The 27,337-nt window shown below is 43.2% G+C and overlaps 1 protein-coding gene across 1 annotated transcript; it reads right to left on the reverse strand.

The window, feature by feature from the left end:
* Nucleotides 1-10,103: 10,103 nt before the first annotated feature.
* On the reverse strand, nt 10,104-27,124 carry LOC311123906 (hepatocyte growth factor-like; the record flags this gene model as incomplete). The annotated part of the gene is made up of 8 exons (XM_084198120.1): nt 10,104-12,504; nt 12,664-12,806; nt 13,866-13,972; nt 14,196-14,333; nt 16,860-16,934; nt 24,451-24,565; nt 24,927-24,962; nt 26,944-27,124. Coding segments are annotated over 8 exons (1,065 nt in total), but the record flags the coding sequence as incomplete, so codon positions are not given.
* Nucleotides 27,125-27,337: the final 213 nt, after the last annotated feature.

Consider the following 27,337-nt stretch of genomic DNA (forward strand, 5'->3'; position numbering starts at 1 on the left):
TCAAAGAAAAATGTTTGATGCATAAAGCGGTAAAACAGGTTTAAGTCTTATAAGAGCTATTTTATTCTGTTTTATTCTAAGGAAGCGGGTGTGTAAATCAGCTTGGTGGGATGTTTCTGAACGGCAGGCCGCTTCCAGCTTATAAAAGGAGGAAGATGATCGAACTGGCATCGGAAGGAGTGCGCCCATGCGAGATCTCCAGAATTCTGCAGGTGCGCATCAGCAGGCTTATAGGACCTCGGATTTGCGCGCTATTCCATACTATTCGATACATGAAAAGCCTCATTTTGTTTGATTATACATTTAATTTAATCCATTAAATAGTTGTAAAATGGTGTGCTTTCAATTATCTAGTAGTACTTCTGTTATTGTGCTTAGATCGTGGATATGAATCGTGCGTCAATTCATGAAAACCCGATTGTGCACTCCGCTCTGGCAGGTGTCAAATGGCTGCGTCAGCAAGATCCTGAGCAGGTACCACAAAACTGGCCTCCTGGACCCGAAGGAGACCGGAGGAAGTAGACCTCGACTCCTCACCCCCGAAGTCATCTCGAAAATAATCGAATGCAAGACGGAAAACCCAACAATATTCGCCTGGGAAATCAGAAAAAAGCTCGCGGCCGAAAGAATCTGTAAGTCGGCCAAAGTTCCCAGTGTAAGTGAAATCACAAGCTACACCAGAATGATACAACGTGTGTGCAACTGGGAGGGAAATATCTATATTTTTCTATTAATTTAAGCATTATTTAATCCTTGTCAAAAGGTGTCCTCTGTAAACCGAATTCTCAGGAAGATACAACTCGACTCTGCGATGTTGAGTGTGGATATTTCTACGCACCACCCCAGATACCCAGGTAGGCTACACATCCTAAATCTTGAACTGGGAGAAATACACACATTTAGGCCACATACACTGTGCACAGTTTGAAAAACATAGCCATATAGCCTACTTGTATGCATTCCAGGTCTTCCAGTGGAGACCCCAACGCAGTTAGTAGTGAAGGAGAGGGAGGAGATGGAGACAGTTGAGGTGAAGGAGCCTCCAGGGCCCCAACATCGCAACCGCACCACCTTCACCCTGGAGCAGTGCAGAGTATTAGAGCAAGGTAGGCCTATACAGTAGTCCACTTTAGACAGAACAATGTCCTACCTTTACTTCGACAACTGTTTAGGTCCATTTAGGCTATGTAGTTATAAATGTGGAGTGGATGCACGAAAGATTAGGCTACAACGGCTTAGTTTGATTTGACTTATTCCTATTACCTTTGAGTGCTCTTTCATCCAATTTTTCCCTCCCAAACTGAACAGAATTCACACGGAGCCACTATGCAGACATGTTCACCAGGGAAAAACTGGCATCTGAGATCCAACTTCCAGAGGACACCATCAAGGTAACACAGCACAAATTATGCATACAACCTATGTAATTTCCTGTAAAAGTACCTGTAATACTGAGCTACATCTGTTATAATTGCCATTCCCCTTTGAAGGTGTGGTTCTCAAACAGAAGGGCAAAATGGAGTCGGGAAGGCAAGCATAAGAGCAGTGTCCACGGAGCACATAGTGAGTGTGTTTATTTGTATTTATTAAGGATCCCCATTAGCTGCTGCCAAGGCAACAGTTACTCTTCCTGGGGTCCAGCAACATTAAGGCAGTTATATACAATTTAAAATATTACATTACATTTAATAACACTTTTCACAACACATTAAGTGTGTTCCCTCAAGCCACTACTCTACTACCACATATCTACAATACAAAATCCATGTGTATGTGTGTGTAGATTACGCGTCTTATCATGTGTATGTGTGTCTATGCCTGTGTGTGTGTCTCTTCACAGTCCCCACTGTTCCATAAGGTGTATTTTTATTGTTTAAAAAAAATCTGATTCTACTGCTTGCATCAGTTACCTGATATGGAATAGAGTTCCATGTAGCCATGGCTCTATGTAGTACTGTGCGCCTCCCATAGTCTGTTCTGGACTTGGGGATTGTGAAGAGACCTCTGGTGGCATGTCTTGTGGGGTATGCATGGGTGTCCGAGCTGTGTGCTAGTAGTTTAAACAGACACCTCGGTGCATTCAGCATGTCATACACTTCTTACAAAAACAAGTGGTGATGAAGTCAATCTCACCTCCACTTTTAACCATGTTATTATTAATGTTAGCTCTCCGTGTACATTTAAGGGCCAGCCGTGTTCTGAGCCAATTTGAATTTTCCGAGGTCCCTCTTTGTGGCACATGACCACATGACTGAACAGTAGTCCAAGTGCGACAAAACTAGGGCCTGTAGGACCTGCCTTGTTGAATAGTGTTGTTAAAAAGGCAGAGCAACGCTTTATTATGGATAGACTTGTTAGCTACTGTTGCATCAACATGTTTTGACCATGACAGTTTCCTATCCAGGGTTACTCCAAGCAGTTTAGTCACCTCAACTTGCTCAATTTCCACATTCTAAATTACAATATTTAGTTGAGGTTTAGGGTTTAGTGAATGGTTTGTCCCAAATACAATGCTTTTAGTTTTTGAAATACTTAGGACTAACTTATTCCTTGCCACCCATTCTGAAACTAAATTCATCTCTTTGTTGAGTGTTGCAGTGATTTCACTCGCTGTAGTAGCTGACGTTAGTAATGTTGAGTCATCTGCATACATAGGCTTTACTCAAAGCCAGTGGCATGTCATTAGTAAAGATTGAAAAAAGGAAGGGGCCTAAACGGCTGCCCTGGGGAATTCCTGATTCTACCTGGATTATGTTGGAGACACTTTCATTAAAGAACACCCTCTGTGTTCTGTTAGACAGGTAACTCTTTATCCACAATATAGCAGGGGGTGTAAAGCCATAATACAAGTTTTTCCATCAGCAGACTATGATCGATAACGTCAAAAGCCGCACTGAAGTTTAACAAAACAGGTCCCACAATCTTTTTATCATCAATTTCTCTCAGCCAATCATCAGTAATTTGTGTAAGTGCTTGTCAAATGTCCTTCCCTATAAGCATGCTGAAAGTCTGTTGTCAATTTGTTTACAGTAAAATAGCATTGTATCTGGTCAAACACAATTAAAAAAAAAGTTTGCTAAGGGTTGGTAACAGGCTATTTGAGCCAGTAAAGAGGGCTTTACTATTCTTGTGTAGCGGAATTACGTTTGCTGAGGGCATACACTTTCTAGTAGGCTTAGATTGAAGATATGGAAAATAGGAGTGGCAATATCATCCGCTATTATCCTCAGTAATTTTCCATCCAAGTTGTTAGACCCCGGTGGCTTGTCATTGTTGATAGACAACAATATTTTTTTCACCTCTTCCACACCCACTTTACGGAATTCAAAATTACAGTGCTTGTCTTTCATAATTTGATCAGTTATACTTGGATGTGTAGTATCAGCGTTTGTTGCTGGCATGTCATGCCTAAGTTTGCTAATCTTGCCAATGAAAAAATCATTAAAGTAATTGACAATATCAGTGGGTTTTGTGATGAATGAGCCATCTGATTCAATGAGTGATGGAGCTGAGTTCGCCTTTTTGCCCAAAATGTAATTTAAGGTGCTCCAAAGCTTTTTGCTATCATTCTTTATATCATTTATCTTTGTTTCATAGTGTAGTTTCTTCTTCTTTTTATTCTGTTTAGTCACATGATTTCTCAATTTTGTAGTACGTTTGCCAATCAGTTGTGCAGCCAGACGTATTTTCCATTCCATTTGCCTCATTCATACAATTTTTCAATTCCTCATAAATTTAACAGTTTTTATAGTCATTTTCTTAATGGGTGCATGCTTATTAGTAACTGGAATAACACATTTCATAAATGTGTCAAGTGCAGCGTCTGGTTGCTCCTCATTACACACAACAGACCAACAAATATTATTTACATCAACAACATAGGAATCACTACAAAACCTCTTATACACTATATTAGGCCCAGCGGAACTTTGGTTTTCCTAGATATGGCTACTATATTGTGATCTCTACATCCGATGGATTTGAATACTGCTTTAAAGCAAATTTCTGCAGCATTAGAAAAGATGTGATCAATACATGTTGATGATTTCATTCCTGTGCTGTTTGTAACTACCCTGGTAGGTTGACTGATAATCTGAACCAGGTTGCAGGCACTGGTTACAATTTGAAGCTTTTTCATGAGTGGGCAGCTTGATGAAAGCCAGTCAATATTTAAATAACCCAGAAAATATACCTCTCTGTTGATATCACATACATTGACAATAATTTCACACATGTTATCCATATACTGACTGTTAGCACTTGGTGGTCTATAGCATCTTGAGAGAGAGAGAGAGAGAGAGAGAGAGAGAGAGAGAGAGAGAGAGAGAGAGAGAGAGAGAGAGAGAGAGAGAGAGAGAGAGAGAGAGAGAGAGAGAGAGAGAGAGAGAGAGAAGACAGAAAGAAAGAAAGAAAGAAAGAAAGAAAGAAAGAAAGAAAGAAAGAAAGAAAGAAAGAATAACAGTTCACTTTTTTTTTAAAGCTTCAATTCTGATGAACCAAAAGAACAAAGATTTCCCTTCAGTGAATTCGATGAGAACAACCAACTCAATGACTCAACAGGTACATAAACAAGCCCCCTGAAAATACTGCATTTCAGGAGTTTTAACACCATATTGTTATGAAAATTGAGTATATACCGCTGCAATTGATACTATTCATGTGTAATTAAGTATTATTAACCTTGTAGCACGTTACCAGCTGACTAACAAAATGCTATGTTTATCTTGTTTGTGGTGTCATTACAACTGTGTTTAGACACACTGGAGGCAGAGGGAGGGTTTGGGAGTACAGTTTGACACTTCATGCTCAGAAATCTCCCAGAGATATGGTCCAGCTACTACAATAGAGAAAGGTGATTAAGCTTTTATTATGTTTATTTTTTTATAACAGGGGGCAAAGCCCTTCTCCTGGAGAGCCACTTACCATGCAGGTTTTTGCTCCAGCCCTGCCCTAACACACTCAACTCCATAAATCAACTGCTCAGGTTCTCAAAGAGAACTTAGCTAAATCAGGTGTGTTAGAGCAGGGCCGAAGCAAAATCCTGCACATTCACTAGATCTCCAGGAGAATTGGCCAACCCTGCTTTAACCATTTCAGAGATGTACCTATAAAACACAATGTGAAGAGTGAATGAATGTACTACCTCACCTACAGGTACAGGAGGAACAGAAGTGTTGGGCTACAGAGGTATCTCCATTCCTCTTCCATCCTCATCCTCTCAATACTCAGGCAGCACCACGTTCCCATTGGTCCATCCCCAGGACGAGAGGACTCCATTAGCTCACCATGCAGAGAGATTCACGTTCCCATTGGCTCATCATTACACAGACGTGAGGACAGTCTTCCCATTGGCTCATCAGACTGAGAGGATGGGACATTCACTGAACTATCATTGGAATGAGGGGACAGATTTCCAATTGGCTCATCACCAAACAGATGAAAGGTTTCTATTGGCTCATCACAGGGAGAGGACTGGTGGCCCATCGCTTATGGGACAGAATGTGTCTCCCCTTTTCTCGCATCAGTGAATGTCAGAGGCAAACATTTATACACACACACACAGCTCTATGGCTCTGCTGATTACTACTGGGCAGGGTATGCAACAGAATCAGCACAAAGACATTCCAATCGTGACTCAATGTGCATGTTTACAATTTTTTTTTTTTTTTACAGGTTATTGCAACATATCTCTGTGAAATTGATGAGTTTTTCTGTTTTTAAAAGTATTTTCAGTAATAAAAAAAGTATTTGTATTAGTTTTTATTAGTCCTATGTTGACATACCCCCTGAATTGTATCATGTCATAATCTCTGAAGATTTGAGTGACTACCATCTTTAGGCAGGAGAGGGCGACAGAGTCCTATGGATACATTATTTCTCTCACTGCCAGACAAGTTAATCAGCTTGTTTGAGGGGTTCAGTTTGAGCGAGCACAGAATAACTAATCTTGATCACATAATGCAAAGTTATTTTGGATGCAAGGTGCTTTGTAGATCAGTGATTCTGCACAGCCTGACTGCAATGCAATCCATCTCCAACACACACAATCTCTCTGAGAGAAAGAGGATTGGTGACAGTGCAGTGGGGTATCTATTTTCTGTCAGTGCTCAGCATCTCCACCAGAAAGAGTCAATCAATCAATCACATTTGATTTATAAAGCCCTTTTTACATCAGCAGATGTCACAAAGTGCTATACAGAAACCCAGCCTAAAACCCCAAACAGCAAGCAATGCAGATGTAGAAGCACGGTGGCTAGGAAAAACTCCCTAGAAAGGCAGAAACCTAGGAAGAAACCTAGAGAGGAACCAGGCTCTGATGGGTGGCCAGTCCCCTTCTGGCTGTGCCGGGTGGAGATTATAACAGTACATGGCCATTAAGGCCAGATTTTTCTCCAAGATGTTCAAACGTTCATAGATGACCAGCAGGGTCAAATAAAAATCACAGTGGTTGTAGAGGTTGCAACAGGTCAGTACATCAGGAGTAAATGTCACTTGGCTTTTCATAGCCGGGCATTTAGAGGTTGAAATAGCAGGTGCAGTAGAGAGAGAGAGTTGAAAACAGCAGGTCTGGGACAAGGTAGCACGTACGATGAACAGGTCAGGGTTCCATAGCCGCAGGCAGAAGAGTGGAAACTGGAGCAGCAGCACGACCAGGTGGACTGGGGACAGCAAGGAGTCATCAAGCCAGGTAGTCCTGAGGCATGGTCCTAGGGCTCAGGTCCTCTGGGATGGGAGGGAGAGAGGGAGAGAGAGAGAAATAGAGGGAGGATACTTAAATTCACACAGGACACCGGATAAGACAGGAGAATAACACCAGATATAACAGACTGACCCTAGCCCACCGGCACATAGACTATTGCAGCATAGATACTGGAGGCTGAGACAGGGGGGGTCAGGAGACACTGTGGCCCTGGGGCCCAGACTAAGGTATCCCTGGGGGCCCAGACTAAAGTATCCCTGGGGCCAGACTAAGGTATCCCTGGGGGCCCAGACTAAGGTATCCCTGGGTCCCACACTAAGGTATTCCTGGGGGCCCAGACTAAGGTACCCCTGGGGGCCCAGACTATGGTATCCCTGGGGGCCCAGACTAAGGTATCCCTGGGGGCCCAGACTAAGGTATCCCTGGGGGCCCAGACTAAGGTATCCCTGGGGGCCCAGACTAAGGTATCCCTGGGGCCCACACTAAGGTATTCCTGGGGGCCCAGACTAAGGTACCCCTGGGGGCCCAGACTATGGTACCCCTGGGGGCCCAGACTAAGGTATCCCTGGGGGCCCAGACTAAGGTATCCCTGGGGGCCCAGACTAAGGTATCCCTGGGGGGCCAGACTAAGGTATCCCTGGGGGCCCAGAAGAAGGTATCCCTGGGGGCCCAGACTAAGGTACCCCTGGGGCCCAGGCTAACACATCCCTGGGGGCCCAGACTAAGGTATCTCTGGGGGTCCAGACTAAGGTATCCCTGGGGCCCAGACTAAGGTATCCCTGGGGCCCAGACTAAGGTATCTCTGGGGTCCCAGACTAAGGTATACCTGGGGCCCAGACTAACATATCCCTGGGGGCCCAGACTATGGTATCCCTGGGGCCCAGACTAAGGTATCTCTGGGGGCCCAGACTAAGGTATCTCTGGGGGCCCAGACTAAGGTATCCCTGGGGGCCCAGACTAAGGTATACCCTGGGGCCCAGACTACAGTATCCCTGGGGGCCAAGACTACGGTATACTCTGGGGCCCAGACTACGGTATACCATGGGGCTCAGACTAAGGTATACCATGTGACCCAGACTAAGGTACCCCTGGGGCCCAGACTAAGGTATCCCTGGGGGACAAGACTATGGTATGCCCTGGGGCCCAGATTATGGTATGAATGTCTGTTGCTTTGATTTAGTTGTTACAACAGTGATTATGCTAATCAAGGTCCTAGTGAGCAGCTAATTGGTAGAGTCTGGTGGGTTAAATTAGCATTGGAGCGAGAGTCTGAAGGAGGGTAGTTCTACAGGAGGAAGGTTGGGCACCTCTGCTGTACTGCATCCCCTCAACTGGAACCGTGAACCAAAATTAAATGGTCCAGAGGATGAGTTTCCCAAACACTCAAAGCCAAGAGACTTTTGTAGTTCCGTGACGTTTTCCTGTGGCTCTTTTTAAATTAATCTTTCCCCTCAATTACCCATACCCTCTCTGAAATATAATTGCGGTTGAGTAGGCGAGGAAAGGCCTGAAGAACGGCAGAAAGACAAGTTGAGATAGAGCCATTCGCTCAGAGAGCGATCCAGGTTCAGTTTTTAAGATGGCCTTCTCTTGTTGGCTTTGGAAGGGAGCACGCATACTTCAGCACGGTAACTGAGCAGGATCAACACACAAACACAACACAGGGTCTGAGCATAACCTCCATAGCACTACTTATATATTTCTGAGGTCACTGCAACAAGCATTTAAATGCTATAAATCATCATGTTTGATTGTTTGATTAAGGTTATTAGAAGAGGATGACATTGTCTTTACAATGTTGCTCTTGCTTTTCGGAATAGTTCAGCACAAGGTTCACAAATTCCTTTTTCGAATGCTTTCCCACTAAGATTTTTCCATTGGGTTTTTTCCAGTGGTGGAAAAAGTACCCAATTGACATACTTGAGTAAAAGTAAATATACCTTAATAGAAAATGACTCAAGTAAAAGTGAAAGTCACCCAGTAAAATACCACTTGAGTAAAAGTCTAAAAGTATTTAGTTTTAAATATGCTTAAGTATCAAAAGTAAATGTAATTGCTAAAATATACTTAAATATCAAAAGTTAAAGTAAAAGTATAAATTATTTAAAATTCCTTATATTAAGCAAACCAGATGGCACCATTTTCTTGTGTTATATATTTTTTACGGATAGCCAGGGGCACACTCCAATACTCAGACATAATTTACGAACAAAGCATGTGTGTTTAGTGAGTCCGCCAGATCAGAGGCAGAATGACCAGGGATGTTCTCTTGATAAGTGTGTGAATTTTACAATTTACCTGTCCTGCTAAGCATGCAAAATGTAACGAGTACTTTTGGGTGTCAGGGAAAATGTATGGAGTAAAAAGTACATTATTTTCTTTAGAAATGTAGTGACATAAAATAAAAAGTTGCCAAAAATATAAATAGTAAAGTAAAGTACAGATACCGCAAAAAACTACTGAAGTAGTTCTTTAAAGTATTTTTACTTAAGTACTTTACACCACTGTGAATTTCCCCAACAGACAAATATTTTAAATCGACTTCAATTCAAGAAGCACCAAACATGACCTAATGACTGTTGGGCTGTTAGTCCGGCAAAAGCGGGGAAGTGGGTTATTTCACATCCTGTTCCCACTGCGATGAGGCACAAAGCATTGGGGCTGGTTCGTGACAAGCCACCGCGAATGAGGCTGAGGTCAGCGCTGACAGGTCGGCCATTTCTCCTCAGCACCGAGGAGTCATGTAGCAAATGAGAACTCCACATGACGGAGAAAGCATGCCACAATGTCTAGTGTTGCCCGAACGCAGTGTAAGCGTCAACTGAACATCTCTAGCGTTGCCCAAACATTATGTAAGCGTTAACCAAACGTTTCTGCTCATCCTCTGGTCAGGAACCTGGCCATGGTGGACAGTGGCCATCCAAAACCAATAGACTGAGGTCTTATTGATATGATTGACATGGGAAGTGGGAAAATAATACCCAGTGTAAGAACTTGACCCAGAGTAAACTTAACTGGGTTCATTTAGTCTGACAATGTGTTGAAAATCCCATTTGAATAACATGAATTACTAAAGCTACTGTACCGAGTATCTTGAATTGTGTTGAGAGCGTATGCGTTGCAGAAAACTGTATTACTGCAAGAATCTTTGTCTGAAGGTTTACTTTAGGAGAGAGTGCTTGGCACGCACGCACACACACACACGCACACGCACACGCACACACGCGCGCACGCGCACGCATGCACACACACACACACACACACACGCACACACACACACACACACGCACACGCACACGCACACGCACACGCACACACACACACACACACACACACACACACACACACACACACACACACACACACACACACACACACAGTATGAAAAGAGTGAAACAAGCTCTAATTTACACTGTAAATGTATTATTAAAATGTGAATATAATAAAATCATATAGTTTATAATATGAAGACCCAACCCGACCCTTTAAAAATAGCAGCTGTTATAGAGTTTACAGTATACAAGTTTATAAACAGAGTGACCATATATGAGTAAAAAACTACGTAAATAAGACATTGGAAGTGGAAAATAGTATTTTACACACACTACTTTACATCCTATTTACATAACAGTAAAATACACTCACAGCTCTCTGCGCCAATTCTATAGTTCACTATTGATTCCTGTCCACCTAAAAAAAAGGCACTGAACAGGCCAAATACTGTGACATAGGTTAAACTACACACTGAATATTTTAGGATGTAGAAATTGGATGAAATTATAAGTCTTCTTAGGGGCCCAGGAAGAATATAAATGTTTAGTTTGAAGTGATCATTAGTTGTCATACGTACACATCTGCTTTCTGTGATTATAAAAAGGATTTCATGACTGATTTTCAGCACTGAAAGAAAACTATTATTACATTCTCCAATGTCATTACACTTACTGCATGTCAGTATTGTTCAAAGAAAAATGACTGACAAAGTGGTATGTTTTGGAACACAAGCCATACTTTTCATGTAATCCGTATTGCCATTCAGTGTACCTCCAATAATAATGATTGACACACTGAGTTTAGAACATGTATCAAATAAAAAGCCGCTATAACCTTTACTTCCTCTATTAGCGAGACGTGTCGCTTTGTCGACGTCAATGGCTGGCGCCTTCTCACAAGGGCCAGATGTATACAAATAAATAAATAGACTGCACACTACGTTCTAATCCGTTTAAATATAAAACACAGAGAGTAGAGAGGAAGCAACTCCACTGACGTCTGGTGTGAGCGAGCCAAGGAAAGGCCCAGATCTATAAGACCTATTAAATAACACAGAGTGCCAGAAATACACTCAATAAGAAACTTCTAAATGTTCTGAACTCTGACCACATAACACACATGCAGCCCACCAGGGGCTAGTGTAGAGTTCCCTCCAAAACTGGAGACATGTTAGCCATGTAGGCTAACTGCTAACGTTTGGCTAAGTAACTGTTAGCATTAGCATTAGTTAGGCAACAGTTACTGAACAGTCTTTCCAAAAACAACCACTTGGTGAATGGTGTCTAGAAACAACCTCTCTCACCATTCACCAAGTGGTAACTTCTAAATGACTGAACTTTTAGCCATTCCATCATTTGCCCTCAACGTGACCCAGTAGCCACGGATCGTACCAAGTCCTGTCTGGATCCCTCCTCGCATGGCTCTGGTTTTGGTTCTGACCAAATTCAAGTATTTTCCAGGAGACAATACTGAGTCATCCATACCATTCCTATTGTCTTGTGGGTGCAGTGAGAGAACGAATCAATTCATCCCTCTTTATGGCTTAAGAGTATCCATATATTTCACTCACAAAAATGAACTGTACATGTGCCAGAAACTATTGTTTAGAAATGTTATTAAAGCTAACGTCTCAATCACACCGACAGCGTCAATGCGTTTTGGTACACCAGAAGTACATTAATTTCCAATGGAACGCTGTGTTTGCCTTGCAGCATTGCGTTGCAGAGGCAGTTGCAGTGCATTCTGTGTGGTGCATATGTTGGATTTATCGAACGTATGTGTCAAACTGTAAGCGTAGAAATGGTAGCAGAAGGTGAATGTTGACCTTTTGTTGCACACAATCCAGATGATGCTGCATACTATTTTGCGCAATGACGCTATCGGTGTGATCAAGGCATAACAACCTGGTCCTCCATTAAATCATTTGCATATTATAAGAATCCTTCATATCCTTTTCAGCCTCTCTGAACATGTCCTTGTATTCCCAGCCTCTGAACGTCCCAAAATATCTCTCCTTCATTCATAGTGTTTTTTCCCTCCAAAAACTGAGGCAACGTCCAGCCACGAAGCCCCAAAATGGCTGCTTCCCATAAAGTCAGTTTCCACATTCTTACATCTCCCAACGGTCTTGTTAGTTAGGCATCCTCTGTTGGAGAGATCATTCCCCATCCTCCTGGCTTGTGGTACAGTCCTAAATATTCCACCCCTCCTCTTACAGTGCTGTAGTACAGTCCTGAATGCTCCACCGCTCCTCTTGCTGGCTAGTGGTACAGTCCTGAATGCTCCACCCCTCCTCTTGCAGGCTTGTGGTGCAGTCCTGAATGGAGTGGTTTGGTCGGTGCTTCTTCCAGTAGTTTTTCCTCCAACCTGGAGTAGTGTATGAAGACTTTGTGGATCCACCCCGAGTAGTAGGCCACATTGACGAAGATGGCGGGCCGCCGGGCCAGGGCACAGCCTCGGCCGTGGATGCTCACGCCCACAATTACTTTGCTCTCCCGCTCCTGGCACACCAAAGGGCCACCGTAGTCTCTCTGTGAGGGACGAACCAAGAGCAGGTTAGCGTGGTGCTTATGCAGCCAATCAAAAGGCATTATGATAGATTTACGAATAGCTTGAAGTAATAATTGAGTCATGCGATGTCGAGTCAACGCATGTTTCAGATGATGTAGAGTAATGTATATGAAGCTCACCTCACACACTCCCTGGTCTTTAATGCCCCCGGCACACACTTTGCTGTCAGAGACGGGCATGTTTTTGTCGTGGAGCTCAGAACACCTGTTGTTACTGACCATGGGCAGACTCACAGCTTTCAGTGCCCCCTCATATCCTGTCCCTGGACAGGAAGTAGCCGGAAATAAAGCAGGAAACAGTCAGTCTACTGTTCAAACACCATTTCACCATATTCCAAACCTATAGCCCTAGACAACATGTTTGTCTATATGGTGTCATTGTGGGGGACTTTATTCACACATTCAAGACATGATATCCTAAGGTCTCTTTTCCTACAATATCATGGATCTCTTGATCCAATACCCCCCCCCCGTTGCTCAATTGGTATCAAGGGACCTAACGTGTGCCAGGAATACGTTCTCCACACCATTACACTACCCCCACCAGCCTGTATCGTTGACACCAGGCAGGATGGGGCCATGGACTCATGCTGCTTATGCCAAAACCTGACTCTGCCATCAGCATGATGCAACAGGAACCTGGATTCGTCGGACCAGGCAATGTTTTTCCACTACTCAATTGTCCAGTTTTGGTGATCGTGTGCCCACTGGAGACGCTTCTTCTTGTTTTTAGCTGATAGGAATGGAGTTGTCTGCTGCAATAAGCCCATCCGTGAAAAGGACCGACAAGTTGTGCATTCCGAGATGCCGTTCTGCACACCACTGTTCTACTGCACTGTTATTTGTCTGTTTGTGGCCCGCCTGTTAGCTTGCATGATTCTTGCCATTCTCATTCGATCTCTCATCAACAAGCTGTTTTCGCCCACAGGACTGCCGCTGACTGGATTATTTTGTTTGTCGCATCATTCTCGCTAAACCCTAGACACTGTCATGTGTGAAAAGCCCAGGAGGCCGGCCGTTTCTGAGACACTGAAATTGGCGCACCTGGCACCGACAATCATACCATGTTCAAAGTTGCTTAGGTCACTCATTTTGCCCATTCTAATGTTCAATCGAACAGTAACTGAATGCCTCGATGCCTGTCTGCCTACTTTATATAGCAAGCCAAAGCCACGTGACTCACTGTCTGCAGGAGCAAACCATTTTTCGTGGACGGGGCGGTGTACCTTATAAACTGGCCACTGAGTGTATATATATATATAATACATAAGACACCACACAGGGATAAGACATAACATAGGGATAGTCATGTAGGGCAGTACCTTTGGTCTCTCCCCAGCCATACATGAGACAGTTGGTTCCGTCTGTGATCCCACAGCCTGCTACTGGGAGCTGGATGGTGAAGGCATGCTCAGACAGAGGGGCAGGCCTAGGGGTGGACACATAAACACAGTGAGGATACACACACGTGAATGAATGAATAAATAAATGGTTGCTGTGCCTACAATGCATGATTGAGAATGAATGAACGAATGAATGAATGGATGAATTGATGAATTAATGACACTTTTGTATTTATTTTACCCTTATTTTACCAGGTAAGTAAAATGGCTGACTGACTGACTCACTGAATGAATAAATGTTGTTCTTACTTGGCCAGTTTAAGCAGGGCCAGGTTGGATCCCTCTGGGCCACAGACCACGTGTGCGATGCGGAGCCTGGGGTGGTCTGAGGATGAGTCGAGGTGAAGGAGGCCCACCTGTACACTGTACTCACTCAGGTCTGGAACACTGAGGACCACAGAGACTACTGTCAGAAACATTACATATAGGGTTGACCACACATAATAATAATATAATACAATACAGTAAAATACAGTATTGCAGTATTCTATTATATTCTCTGTATGAACAACACTTAACATAACACTTATCATTGGCCACATACTTGACCACAGCTACCAGCATCACTAAACCGACAATAGACTACAGAAAACCTCAGCATATACTTTACACACTCACTAAATCTGGCTCCTCAACTTACTGTGTTAAATGACCCACATACAGCACATCGCATAGTCAGCAACAAGCTACTGGACTAATGCTGATGCCAATGACCACAGTCTTGATGGAAGCAAGGTTCTGTAATGTCGGCATGAGGAGTACAGCTAAACCACTCACTACTAGAATACCAAGCATGAACGATAAGAATGCATTAAGAGTTTTACACAGTCTAGATGGGGAGGAAACAGTCCAGGTCTTATCTGATTGACAGACTCATCTTAAAGTTGAACTTCTGCGCTTAAGCATTTTTTATTATCTGTGGATGAGGCCTGGCTTGATTTGTTGCCAAAATGTCTCTCAAACAACTATGAAGTAATTGTAAGTTCACTGATAAAAGCTTCTTCTAAATGACCCTCTTATTACAGTGTGTCATCACAAGGTACAGGAGTTTTCCTGACCATAATATTATTTACCACAGACACTGTTACTTTGTAAAGTGGCTTTGGGTCCTTGAAAAGCACTCTACAAATGACATGTTATTTTATTATTATTATTTCTTGGCAATTATTTGTTATAGCCTATTACTAGGGCTCAACATTTTCCTGACTGACTGACAAAAAAAACTCCTGGCCCAACCTCATATTTCTGGTGTACTATGATTGAGATAGCGCCAAAAACGAACAAAAATCTATTGAAAAACTGGGTCAAAAGCAAAACCATAATCTAAAGCCCATACATACATTAACACACTACATGGGTCAAGGAGCTTTTCATTCAAACTGCTATTGCAGATCTGGACACAGTGACATGGTACGGGCCCAGAAGCTAAACAGATCTGTAGAGGCTGGAACATCCTGGGCCATATCTCAGCTCTGCTGGGGCAGAGGGGCTGTCACTAGCCCTATCATAAACAGGATATGGGCAGGCTGCATCTTCACTTAGAATGAGAATGGGGGAAAGAGAAGATGGGAAGCGGGAGAGAGGGAGAGGAAGGGGGAGAGAGAGAAGGAGGGAGATGGAGGGAGAGGAGGGAGGGAGGGAGGGAGGGAGGGAGGGAGGGAGGGAGGGAGGGAGGGAGGGTGGTTGGTTGGTTGGGAGATAGTCAGATAGAGGGAGAAAGAGAAAGGGAGATAGAGAGATAGTCAGATAGAGGGAGATAGAGATATAGAGAGATAGTCAGATAGAGAGAGATAGAGAGATAGAGATATAGAGAGATAGAGCTATAGTCAGATAGAGGGAGAAAGAGGGAGATAGAGAGATAGTCAGATAAAGGAAGAAAGATGGAGAAAGAGGGAGATAGAGAAATAGACAGATAGAGGGAGTTGGAGAGATAGAGATATAGAGAGATAGTCAGATAGAGGGAGATAGAGGGAGAAAGAGGGAGATAGAGAGATAGACAGATAGAGGGAGATAGAGAGATAGTCAGATAGAGGGAGAAAGATGGAGATAGAGAGATAGACAGATAGAGGGAGATATTCAGATAGAGGGAGATAGAGAGATAGAGAGATAGTCAGATAGAGGGAGATAGAGAGATAGACAGATAGAGAGAGATAGAGAGATAGTCAGATTGAGGGAGATATAGAGATAGTCAGATAGAGGGAGATAGAGACCGAAAAGAGGGATGGAGAGAGTAGTAGGGAGAGGAAAAGACGGAGACAGAGTAGGAGGAAGAGGAAGAATAAGAAATTGATAGAGAAGCAGAGAGAGCGTATTATATAGACTCCCCAGGACTTTTTTTTCTCCCCAATTTCATGATATTATGATCTTGTCTCATCTCTGCAACTCCCCAACGGGCTCGGGAGAGGCGAAGGTCGAGTCATGCGTCCTCCGAAACATGACCCGCCAAACCGCTCTTCTTAACACCCGCTCGCTTAACCCAGAAGCCAGCTGCACCAATGTGTCGGAGGAAACACCGTTCAACTGACGACCGAAGTCAGCCTGTAGGTGCCCGGCCCGCCACAAGGAGTCGCTAGAGTGCGATGAGCCAAGTAAAGCCCCCCCGGCCAAACCCTCCCCTAACCCGGACGACGTTGGGCCAATTGTGCACCGCCCTATGGGACTCCAGTCACGGCCTGTAATGACACAGCCTGGGATTGAACCCCAGGCTGTAGTGAAGCCGCAACACTGCGATGCAGTGACTTAGACCGCTGCGCCACTCGGGAGGCTGACCGGGTCTTTGTTTGAACTCTGTTTCCATTCAACCCTTGCTCTCCTCTTTACACCTCTTCTTCTCCCTATGCCTCCTACTGTCTCTCACCTCTGCTTTGAACGAGGGAAAAAATAATGTGAGATAAAGATGGATGGAGAGATTACCAGGAGGAGAAGCACTGTTGATCCGTCAGCACCCATTCCTCTCGGATCAGCGAGCCACCGCACCAGTGAGTGTTCCTGGGTAGGAAACACAGGACACCATGATGAGCTTAGTCCTATACTCTATGGATGCTGTTTGTACTGTAGCCTACTCTTAATAAAAAATAAAGGTGTTTTATTGTCACACAGGTGCAGTGAAATATTTTGTTTTACAGGGTCAGCCATAGTAGTAAAGCACCCTAGAGAAAATGTGGGTTAGGTGCCTTGCTCAATGACACATCAACATACTTTTCACATTGACAGCTCAGGTATTTGAACCAGCAACCTTTCGGTTACCAGCCCAACATTCTAACCACTAGGATACCTGTTGCCTTCTTCCATCCATGTCAAGTCATACAGTCAAACCTTACGGTCTACCTCAACGTCTGGACATTGTTTCATAATGAGTGTGGATGTGTCTCAAATGACACCATATTCCGAATTTAGTGCACTGCTTTTGACCAGGGCCCAAAGAATGGGTGCCATTCGGGACGAAACTTGTAAGGAGTAGATCGATCGTTATCCTGCTTCAATAATAGAAAAGTTGGCATACACACAGAGCAGAGATCACCAAACGGTCGATTGCGATCGACTGGTCCAGGGCCGGACTGGGACAAGAATTCAGCTCTGGCATTTTATCCACACCAGCCCACATCACTGCGCACACCACCAACTCAGCCCAGCCTTGCACACACACCACATCCCCACACATACACCCTACACCCTGACCCTACACACCCTACTTAGACACAGGCAGTAGTGCTGACACATATGTAAAAACACCACTGGAGATACAACACACCACTATAACTGTTCCTCTGTCTGGAGATACAGCTCACCACTATAACTGTTCCTCTGTCTGGAGATACAACACACCACTATAACTGTTCCTCTGTCTGGAGATACAGCTCACCACTATAACTGTTCCTCTGTCTGGAGATACAACACACCACTATAACTGTTCCTCTGTCTGGAGATACAGCTCATCACTATAACTGTTCCTCTGTCTGGAGATACAACACACCACTATAACTGTTCCTCTGTCTGGAGATACAACACACCACTATAACTGTTCCTCTGTCTGGAGATACAGCTCATCACTATAACTGTTCCTCTGTCTGGAGATACAACACACCACTATAACTGTTCCTCTGTCTGGAGATACAGCTCATCACTATAACTGTTCCTCTGTCTGGAGATACAACACACCACTATAACTGTTCCTCTGTCTGGAGATACAACACACCACTATAACTGTTCCTCTGTCTGGAGATACAGCTCACCACTATAACTGTTCCTCTGTCTGGAGATACAGCTCACCACTATAACTGTTCCTCTGTCTGGAGATACAGCTCATCACTATAACTGTTCCTCTGTCTGGAGATACAACACACCACTATAACTGTTCCTCTGTCTGGAGATACAACACACCACTATAACTGTGCCTCTGCTCCAACCATTTGGTTACCCTCCCTGTTGTGCTGTCTATCTGTCTCAGCATCTTCTCTGCTGTCACTGTGTGCTTCTTCTTGTTCTCTGTCTGTCTGTCTGCCTGTCTGCTTAAGCCTCATACGTTATAAAAGAAAAGCTAACGACATAGGCTATTTTGGAAATTAGTGCCTGTCATACAGTGGGGAAAAAAAGTATTTAGTCAGCCACCAATTGTGCAAGTTCTCCCACTTAAAAAGATGAGAGAGGCCTGTAATTTTCATCATAGGTACACGTCAACTATGACAGACAAAATGAGAAAAAAAAATCTAGAAAATCACATTGTAGGATTTTTAATGATTTTATTTGCAAATTATGGTGGAAAATAAGTATTTGGTCAATAACAAAAGTTTCTCAATAATTTGTTATATACCCTTTGTTGGCAATGACACAGGTCAAACGTTTTCTGTAAGTCTTCACAAGGTTTTCACACACTGTTGCTGGTATTTTGGCCCATTCCTCCATGCAGATCTCCTCTAGAGCAGTGATGTTTTGGGGCTGTCGCTGGGCAACACAGACTTTCAACTCCCTCCAAAGATTTTCTATGGGGTTAAGATCTGGAGACTGGCTAGGCCACTCCAGGACCTTGAAATGCTTCTTACGAAGCCACTCCTTCGTTGCCGGGCGGTGTGTTTGTGATCATTTTCATGCTGAAAGACCCAGCCACGTTTCATCTTCAATGCCCTTGCTGATGGAAGGAGGTTTTCACTCAAAATCTCACCATACATGGCCCCATTCATTTTTTCCTTTACACGGATCAGTCGTCCTGGTCCCTTTGCAGAAATACCTGCCCCAAAGCATGATGTTTCCACCCCCATGCTTCACAGTAGGTATGGTGTTCTTTGGATGCAACTCAGCATTCTTTGTCCTCCAAACACGACGAGTTGAGTTTTTACCAAAAAGTTCTATTTTGGTTTCATCTGACCATATGACATTCTCCCAATCCTCTTCTAGATCATCCAAATGCACTCTAGCAAACTTCAGACGGGCCTGGACGTGTACTGGCTTAAGCAGAGGGACACGTCTGGCACTGCAGGATTTGAGTCCCTGGCGGCGTAGTGTGTTACTGATGGTAGGCTTTGTTACTTTGGTCCCAGCTCTCTGCAGGTCATTCACTAGGTCCCCCCGTGTGGTTCTGGGATTTTTGCTCACCGTTCTTGTGATCATTTTGACCCCACGGGGTGAGATCTTGCGTGGAGCCCCAGATCGAGGGAGATTATCAGTGGTCTTGTATGTCTTCCATTTCCTAACAATTGCTCCCACAGTTGATTTCTTCAAACCAAGCTGCTTACCTATTGCAGATTCAGTCTTCCCAGCCTGGTGCAGGTCTACAATTTTGTTTCTGGTGTCCTTTGACAGCTCTTTGGTCTTGGCCATAGTGGAGTTTGGAGTGTGACTGTTTGAGGTTGTGGACAGGTGTCTTTTATACTGATAACAAGTTCAAACAGGTGCCATTAATACAGGTAACGAGTGGAGGACAGAGGAGCCTCTTAAAGAAGAAGTTACAGGTCTGTGAGAGCCAGAAATCTTGCTTGTTTGTAGGTGACCAAATACTTATTTTCCACCATAATTTGCAAATAAATTCATTAAAAATCCTACAATGTGATTTTCTGGATTTTTTTTCTCTCAATTTGTCTGTCATAGTTGACGTGTACCTATGATGAAAATTACAGGCCTCTCTCATCTTTTTAAGTGGGAGAACTTGCACAATTGGTGGCTGACTAAATACTTTTTTTCCCCACTGTATGTGTTCCCCTGAATCAAAACCTACCATAAGTGTTAATTACTAAAGAGCACCAAACTAACATTTTCCCCTTGTGTCAGCCCATGATTTGATCAGTAATCATTTTATGAAGTCATTTATAGTGCTTTATTCAGTTGGCTAACTAATTTACTTGGCGGGGATGAACAGTCTTACAAATGCTTGACAATAAAATAGTGAAGTTATACCTAATAAGATAAGGGAATTGTTAACAGAATGACTGCGACAGAAGAAACATATTTGTGGAGAGAGAAGCTTGTGGAGAAGATCAAACAAGTAGGCTAGTTGCAGTAGCTAGCGTTAGCAATTCAATTTAACATCAATAAGCTAGGACTGACGTTAGCATCTGTAGCTTTTTGCTAGTAACAAGCCTGGATTAGGGTGTCATTCAGACCACAAAATGGCTAGTGAACACTTCACACTTCTGTCCTAATATTATATGACATTGCTAGATAGAGTAGTAGACTTACTGTTAACATTTTGATTATTTGAGAAGTCACTGTAGCCTCTTTAAATGGGACAATATTAGTAGCTTTAGGAAGAGCTAGCCAAGTTAGCTTAAGCCAGTCCTTCTCAAATTTTGGGGCGCTTTTGGGGCGCTTGGCTTCACTGCGACTACGGTGGGAGACGAGGAAAGACCGGTATGTTTACTGTGTCTAAAAATGTTGGCAGCGGACAGCATGAAGCCAATTAAATTAAGGCGTCACTTAAAGACATTACACCCCAATCACGCTGATACACCCCAATCACCAGACCACTAAAAACAAGAGTCTTCTCTGCTATCTGTGAGGAGATGGGAGCTGAACATGAAGCTGTGGTGTTTCACAGTGAAGCAAGGTGGCTGTCACGAGGAAAAGTCTTGTTCCGAGTTTTTGAGCTCAGAGAGCAGATAAGAATTTTTCGGAGCAGGAGCACAAGTATGACCTCGCAGAAAAATTTAGTGATGAGAACTTCCTGGCAAAACTGGCCTACCCGAGTGACATATTTGGAAAGCTAAATGAACTAAATCTACAGCTTCAAGGGAAAGATAAACACCTCAGGTCACAGACAAGATCAGCTCTTTCACTCGAACGCTTGCAATGTGGGACAGGCGACTTGATGAAGGAAATACTGATTCATTCGAGAACCTGCATGAATTTGTTGACACTACTGACTATGATGCCACCTCAGTGATTCCATATATTAAGGAGCATATTTCATCACTGATGGGATTCTTTAAAAGTACTTCCCTGAAAACAGTTCCCAATATGACTGGGTGAGAGATCCTTTCAATGCACCAGCTCCAAATGGTTTCAGCTCTGCAGAGGAGGACCAGTTCATTGATATGACGTCTGACTCCACATTGAGACTGAGGTTCACATCACAGACACTGAGTGAATTCTGGCTGAGTGTAGAGAGGCAGTATCCACTCTTAGGGCAGAGGGCCATGGGCATTCTTCTTCCTTTTGCAACATCTTATCTTTGTGAGATTGGCTTCTCTGCTGTTGCTGCACTGAAGACCAAGTACAGGTCCCAGCTAAACATTGAGCAGGAGCTGAGAGTTGCAGTATCATGCTTGGCCCCGTGTAGCTCAGTTGGTAGAGCATGGCGCTTGCAACGCCAGGGTTGTGGGTTCGTTTCCCATGGGGGGCCAGTATGAAAATGTATGCACCCACTAACTGTAAGTCGCTCTGGATAAGAGCGTCTGCTAAATGACTAAAATGTCAAATGTAAAATGTTATTAACAAGTGTAATAAATAGACTACTGCGGTTTTCAAAAATTAAGTTGTTTCATTTAACATGTCCCAAGCAGAAATGCATGACTCATGATATTTTGATGTATAACCTAATCCAGTGACTGACATGAATTTTGGGTTGACAATTAGACTATAGTTGCTATATTTTACTGTCGAAATAGGACTCCAGAGTTTCCTGATTAAATTGTTTCAATAGAGATGAATTACATACATACACTCTTAGAAAAAAAGGTGCTTTCTAGAACCTAAAAGGGTTCTTCGGCTGTCCCCATAGGAGAACCCTTTGAAGAACCCTTTTTGGTTCCAGGTAAACCCCTTTTGGTAACAGGTAGAACCTTTTTGGGTTCCATGTAGAACCCTTTCCACAGAGGGTGCTACATGGAACCCAAAAGGGTTCTACCTGGAACTAAAAACGGGTTTTACCTGGAACCAAAAAGGATGCTCCTATGGGGACAGCTGAAGAACCCTTTTGGAACGCTTTTTTTCTAAGAGTGTATTTATGTACCCTAACTAATATCATATGCTAATTAAGTTGGGGTTCAACACCTGAGGAAGTGGAAACTCAAAGGACATTAACTAGATTGCTAACTCTAAATATAATACCCACTGCTCGTAGCTATGTATTCATCCAACAGTAAAGGTAATGTCCTAATAAAACTTTGCAATTGTCTACCTATGAGAGCTATAGGCCCATGCCCTCAGAATGGCCAGTGTGCATTTCACGCATGCCACTCCATATCTTAAAGCCATATCATATCTTGGTTGTAGAATCGTTGCTATTAAGCTGAATAGAGAGTTGAGAAATAAAAATGATAACTCCAGAAAGCTGAGACCCTCCTCTCTTCGACAGGGACAAAGGGACAGAGCTTCTAAAGCTGTGTTTTTCCTGTAATTGCATTTTTAAATGTTATATGATCAGAACAAATTTTTCTCTCGAGCATATTGGGGAGAGGAGAGTGGCTCGCTCATCACAGCAAAACAGGCACAGGGCAGACACTTTCATTACAGGAATCATGAGAATAATGTAATGCACTTTACTGTTTGACCAAATGAGTGAGGTGACAATGTAGAATGTGTTCTTGCTACGTTTATAGGCACCATTTTCGTTTTTTACGATCCGTGATCTTGGCTGTCTACCTCATAGTTTCCCAAACTTGATCCTAGGGCACGTTTTGGTTTTTGCACAGCTGGTTCAAATAATCACAGCTTTATGAGTTGGTTATTTGAATCAGTTGTGTAGTGCTAGGGCAAAAAACAAAACGTGCACCCAGGGGGGGCTCCCCGGGACCGAGTTTGGGAAACCCTGGTCTCTTTGCTGATGCCGCGTTTGACTTTAAATGTGAGTTTTCGTGACCTCAGCTCAGCCTATCAGAAAACCGGGCCGGCCCATTTTGATAAAAAAAATCTTAACATGCCCATGGGCCGATGGCCAAGTCACCTTTTTCAGTTTTTATTTTTATATAAACAAAATATTTTAGTGTGTGTCCATTTTGACCAATAAATGATGCAGCCCATCTGGCATTTGCCAGAATTGCCAGATGGCCAATTCGCCCCTGGACTGGTCGATCTCCAAGGCATTCCTTGGACTGTTGAATAGGCTTTCGTTTTTTAAGTCATGTTTAAAACAACATCTGAGCGGTAGATCTCAGCCTGCATTTTGACTCAGAAAGTGATCTCGGCTCAAAAAGGTTTGGTGACCACTGGCATAGAGCATGAGACTAACTAATGAGAGGTGGAAAAGGGTTCCAGAGCAAAAAGCGAATAAAAAAGCAATAGAGTGAAGACATGCACATGAAAATATTGATTGATGTTGAAGACTCCGGTCACATGGGTAGTTTGAACATGGAAGCATGAATATGCTCAGCAGCCAATCGTTTTGTCTCTGTGAGTCCAAGTTTAACCTGCCTATGTTACGTAAGTCTTAAACTTCCATCGATATTTGTATGTTCACGTCTTTCCTCTATTTCTCTTTGAATAGAAGGATGCAGACACCACATAAAACACATGGTAATGTTAAGACTTTTATACAAGTTCAGTACACTCTTAGAAAAAAAGGTGCCATATTTTTGGTTCCAGGTAGAACCCTTTAAAAGGGGATGTACCTGGAACCAAAAAGGGTTCTACCTGGAACCAAAAAGGGTGCTACTATGGGGACAGCCGAAGAACCCTTTTGGAACCCTTTTTTCTAAGAGTGTACAGCTGTGTTCTAGCACAAACATAGGGCTGCCAAAACGAATACACTTTAAGGACTTCATCTTCAGAGCAATAACAAAATGGCACTTTGCTGAAAAGTGTTTAGCATAAAATGATATAGCGGGAGCACTTGTTTGCCTTGCAACCGACAGAAGACTCAAACTAGGAGTACCATGCTTATGTGATGAGTCACTTGGCCTGAGACCTCAATGCCTAGACTTCTGCTCAGCTGGCTAACCTAAGACTTATGTTAGCTCCCATAGCAAATGCCTTTTAGCTCAGTTGTCTAACACTGTCCAGCACAAGAGACCTGGGTTCAAACCCAGGTCAGTTACGCATTCAGTAGTGGTGTTCCTGTGCAGTGGAGGGCTCTTACCCTTTTTGGATACTGACAACCCAGCTACCATTTTTAGCCTTGTGGACCTGGGCTCCTCCAACGATCCGGGTGGTCTTGTGGATGAAGCAGGATGGCTTGGACACGAGAGAGATGCCTTGGGGTAAGAGAGAAGACAACTTATCTGGGTTAGACTCTGGGGAAATAGTTGAACTTGCTATTATTACTAAAGAAGAGAGTATGCTTGGTCCAGGTTGCATTATATTGAATGGCAGTGGGAGTGATCAGTTATCCAGCCAAGCATGAACTCAGGTAATAAATAAACTGTACAGCTATAAGAGAAAGTTACGAATAGAGGGAGATATACAGAGAGAGAGGAAAGGGAAGGGAGATAGAGAGAAAGAGAGAGTGAGAGCGAAAGAGAGAAAGAAAGAGAGAGCGTGAGAGAGAGAAAGAAAGATAAATAAATAGTAAGGTGAATAGTAAGCAAGAGAATGCAAAATTAATACTACACTCACTTCTTGGGTGGGCAGAGATGTTCGGAGACTTATCACCTGAAACAAAACAATTCAACAATTCAACACACGGACCTCACAAAGACATGATATTTCACATGAACCCACTAAACATTAACATACAAAGCATGCAACCTCAACCTCAACTCCCCTCTACAAAACCATTTAGTCCTAGCTCAACTTATCTCTGCATCTATCTGCATTGCAGTTGGGCGGCCATATTGAATTGAACCCACAGCAAATACATTTCCTCCAGCCGAGCTCCCAAAAACTTCAAAAGATATAACCGCGAGGACACTTGAAAGAGCTCCCCATCAATTTGAACTGATTACAGTCTGCCAAATATGATAATAATAATATGCCATTTAGCAGACACTTTTATCCAAAGCGACTTACAGTCATGTGCGCATACATTTTTACGTATGGGTGGTCCCGGGGATCGAACCCACTACCCTGGCGTTACAAGCGCCATGCTCTACCAATTGAGCTACAGAGGACCACGATATAGGGTACAACAAAAACAAATCACTAAACTCTGAATAACTGAATTGGTATGCAAATAATAAAAGCAGTCTGTATGAGATTCGACATCTGTTTGGAGTTTGAGCGTGTCACATTCTGTGCCAGCTAAGCGAAACCACTGCACTAAGTCATAACATAACTGTAACAAGTGATGTGAGTGAGTGAAGCTTTGCAGCAAATTTCAGCAAACGCTGATGTTGGATATGTCGTTAAACTACATCATTCATTGTAGTATTACAAATGTGCAATAATCATGTCAACGGAAACATCCCAAACAAAGCGATAACTGTATTACTCATGGAACTAAGCTCATTGCTGTGTCGTTGATGTCCCATAAGATTGATTGAACAACACTATGAGAGCTATGAGTGTTGCTAGACTCAATACTTTTCACTGTACTTTTATATACATTTATATTTTAGTCATTTAGCAGACTCTCTTATCCAGAGCGACTTACAGTTAGTGAGTGCATACATTTTCATACTGGCCCCCCATGGGAAACGAACCCACAACCCTGGCGTTGCAAGCACCATGCTCTACCAACTGAGCTACAGGGGACTAAATGTAATTGAAGATGAGGCATCATCTGATGATTGGGCCGCTGATGAGACCTACTGGGTCGGAACTCAGGTCTTCTGTGCGCGACAAGACTATGTTAACTGTCTGAGCTAAAGCCTAGGCACTAGCTCAGGGAGCTAACACAAGTCTTCAGGTCTCATACGAGATTACTCACCACAAGATTATGGCTGACTCAACCATTTCCGTTATCGATTACTTGAGATGTAGGGTAGATGTAGGGTAGATTTAGGGTAGATATAGGGTAGATGTAGGGTCGATGTAGGGTAGATGTAGGGTAGATTTAGGGTAGATTTAGGGTAGATGTAGGGTAGATGCAGGGTAGATTTAGGGTAGATGTAGGGTAGATGTAGATGTAGGGTAGATGTAGATGTAGGGTAGATGTAGGGTAGATGTAGGGTAGATTTAGGGTAGATGTAGGGTAGATGTAGGGTAGATTTAGGGTAGATTTAGGGTAGATGTAGGGTAGATTTAGGGTAGATTTAGGGTAGATGTAGAGTAGATGTAGGGTAGATTTAGGGTAGATTTAGAGTAGATTTAGGGTAGATGTAGGGTAGATTTAGGGTAGATGTAGGGTAGATGTAGGGTAGATTTAGGGTAGATTTAGGGTAGATGTAGGGTAGATTTCGGGTATATTTAGGGTATATTTAGGGTAGATGTAGGGTAGATGTAGGATAGATGTAGGGTAGATGTAGGGTAGATTTAGGGTATATTTAGGGTAGATGTAGGGTAGATGTAGGGTATATTTAGGGTATATTTAGGGTAGATGTAGGGTAGATGTAGGGTAGATGTAGGGTAGATTTAGGGTAGATGTAGATGTAGTAGATGTAGAGTAGATGTAGGGTAGACGTAGGGTAGATGTAGGGTGTATAGGGGATGAGACAGAGATTGGATGAAGACAGTTTTATTTTGGTATTCTTACAGCGTTTGAGCTTGCAGTAATCCCATGGGATGGAGGGGTCTGTAGTGTGACACCAGGGGCCGTGCTTATCCTTGTCTGGATTCCTGCACAAGTTCCTCTCCAGACCCACACTGGATTCTCCACTGGAAAACACAACATATATGAGGACACATGCATAAGCACATACACACAGAGACACATACTGTAGATACACACACACATACACACACACACACACACACACACACACACATACAGTAAAGAGGCCAACACGGGCGCACACACATACATACACACAGAAAAGTCTGACACCATAACTGTGTTCAGGTTGGAAACTTTGACTAAACTGTTACTATAGGGGCAGTGAATCCCTAGAGTTCCAGCTATGCAGAGGCCTTACAAGGAAGCAAAGCAG

The sequence above is a fragment of the Coregonus lavaretus genome (genome assembly GCF_964263955.1).
Source record: "Coregonus lavaretus genome assembly, contig: HAP1_SCAFFOLD_2651, whole genome shotgun sequence".
NCBI classification, from domain to species: domain Eukaryota; kingdom Metazoa; phylum Chordata; class Actinopteri; order Salmoniformes; family Salmonidae; genus Coregonus; species Coregonus lavaretus.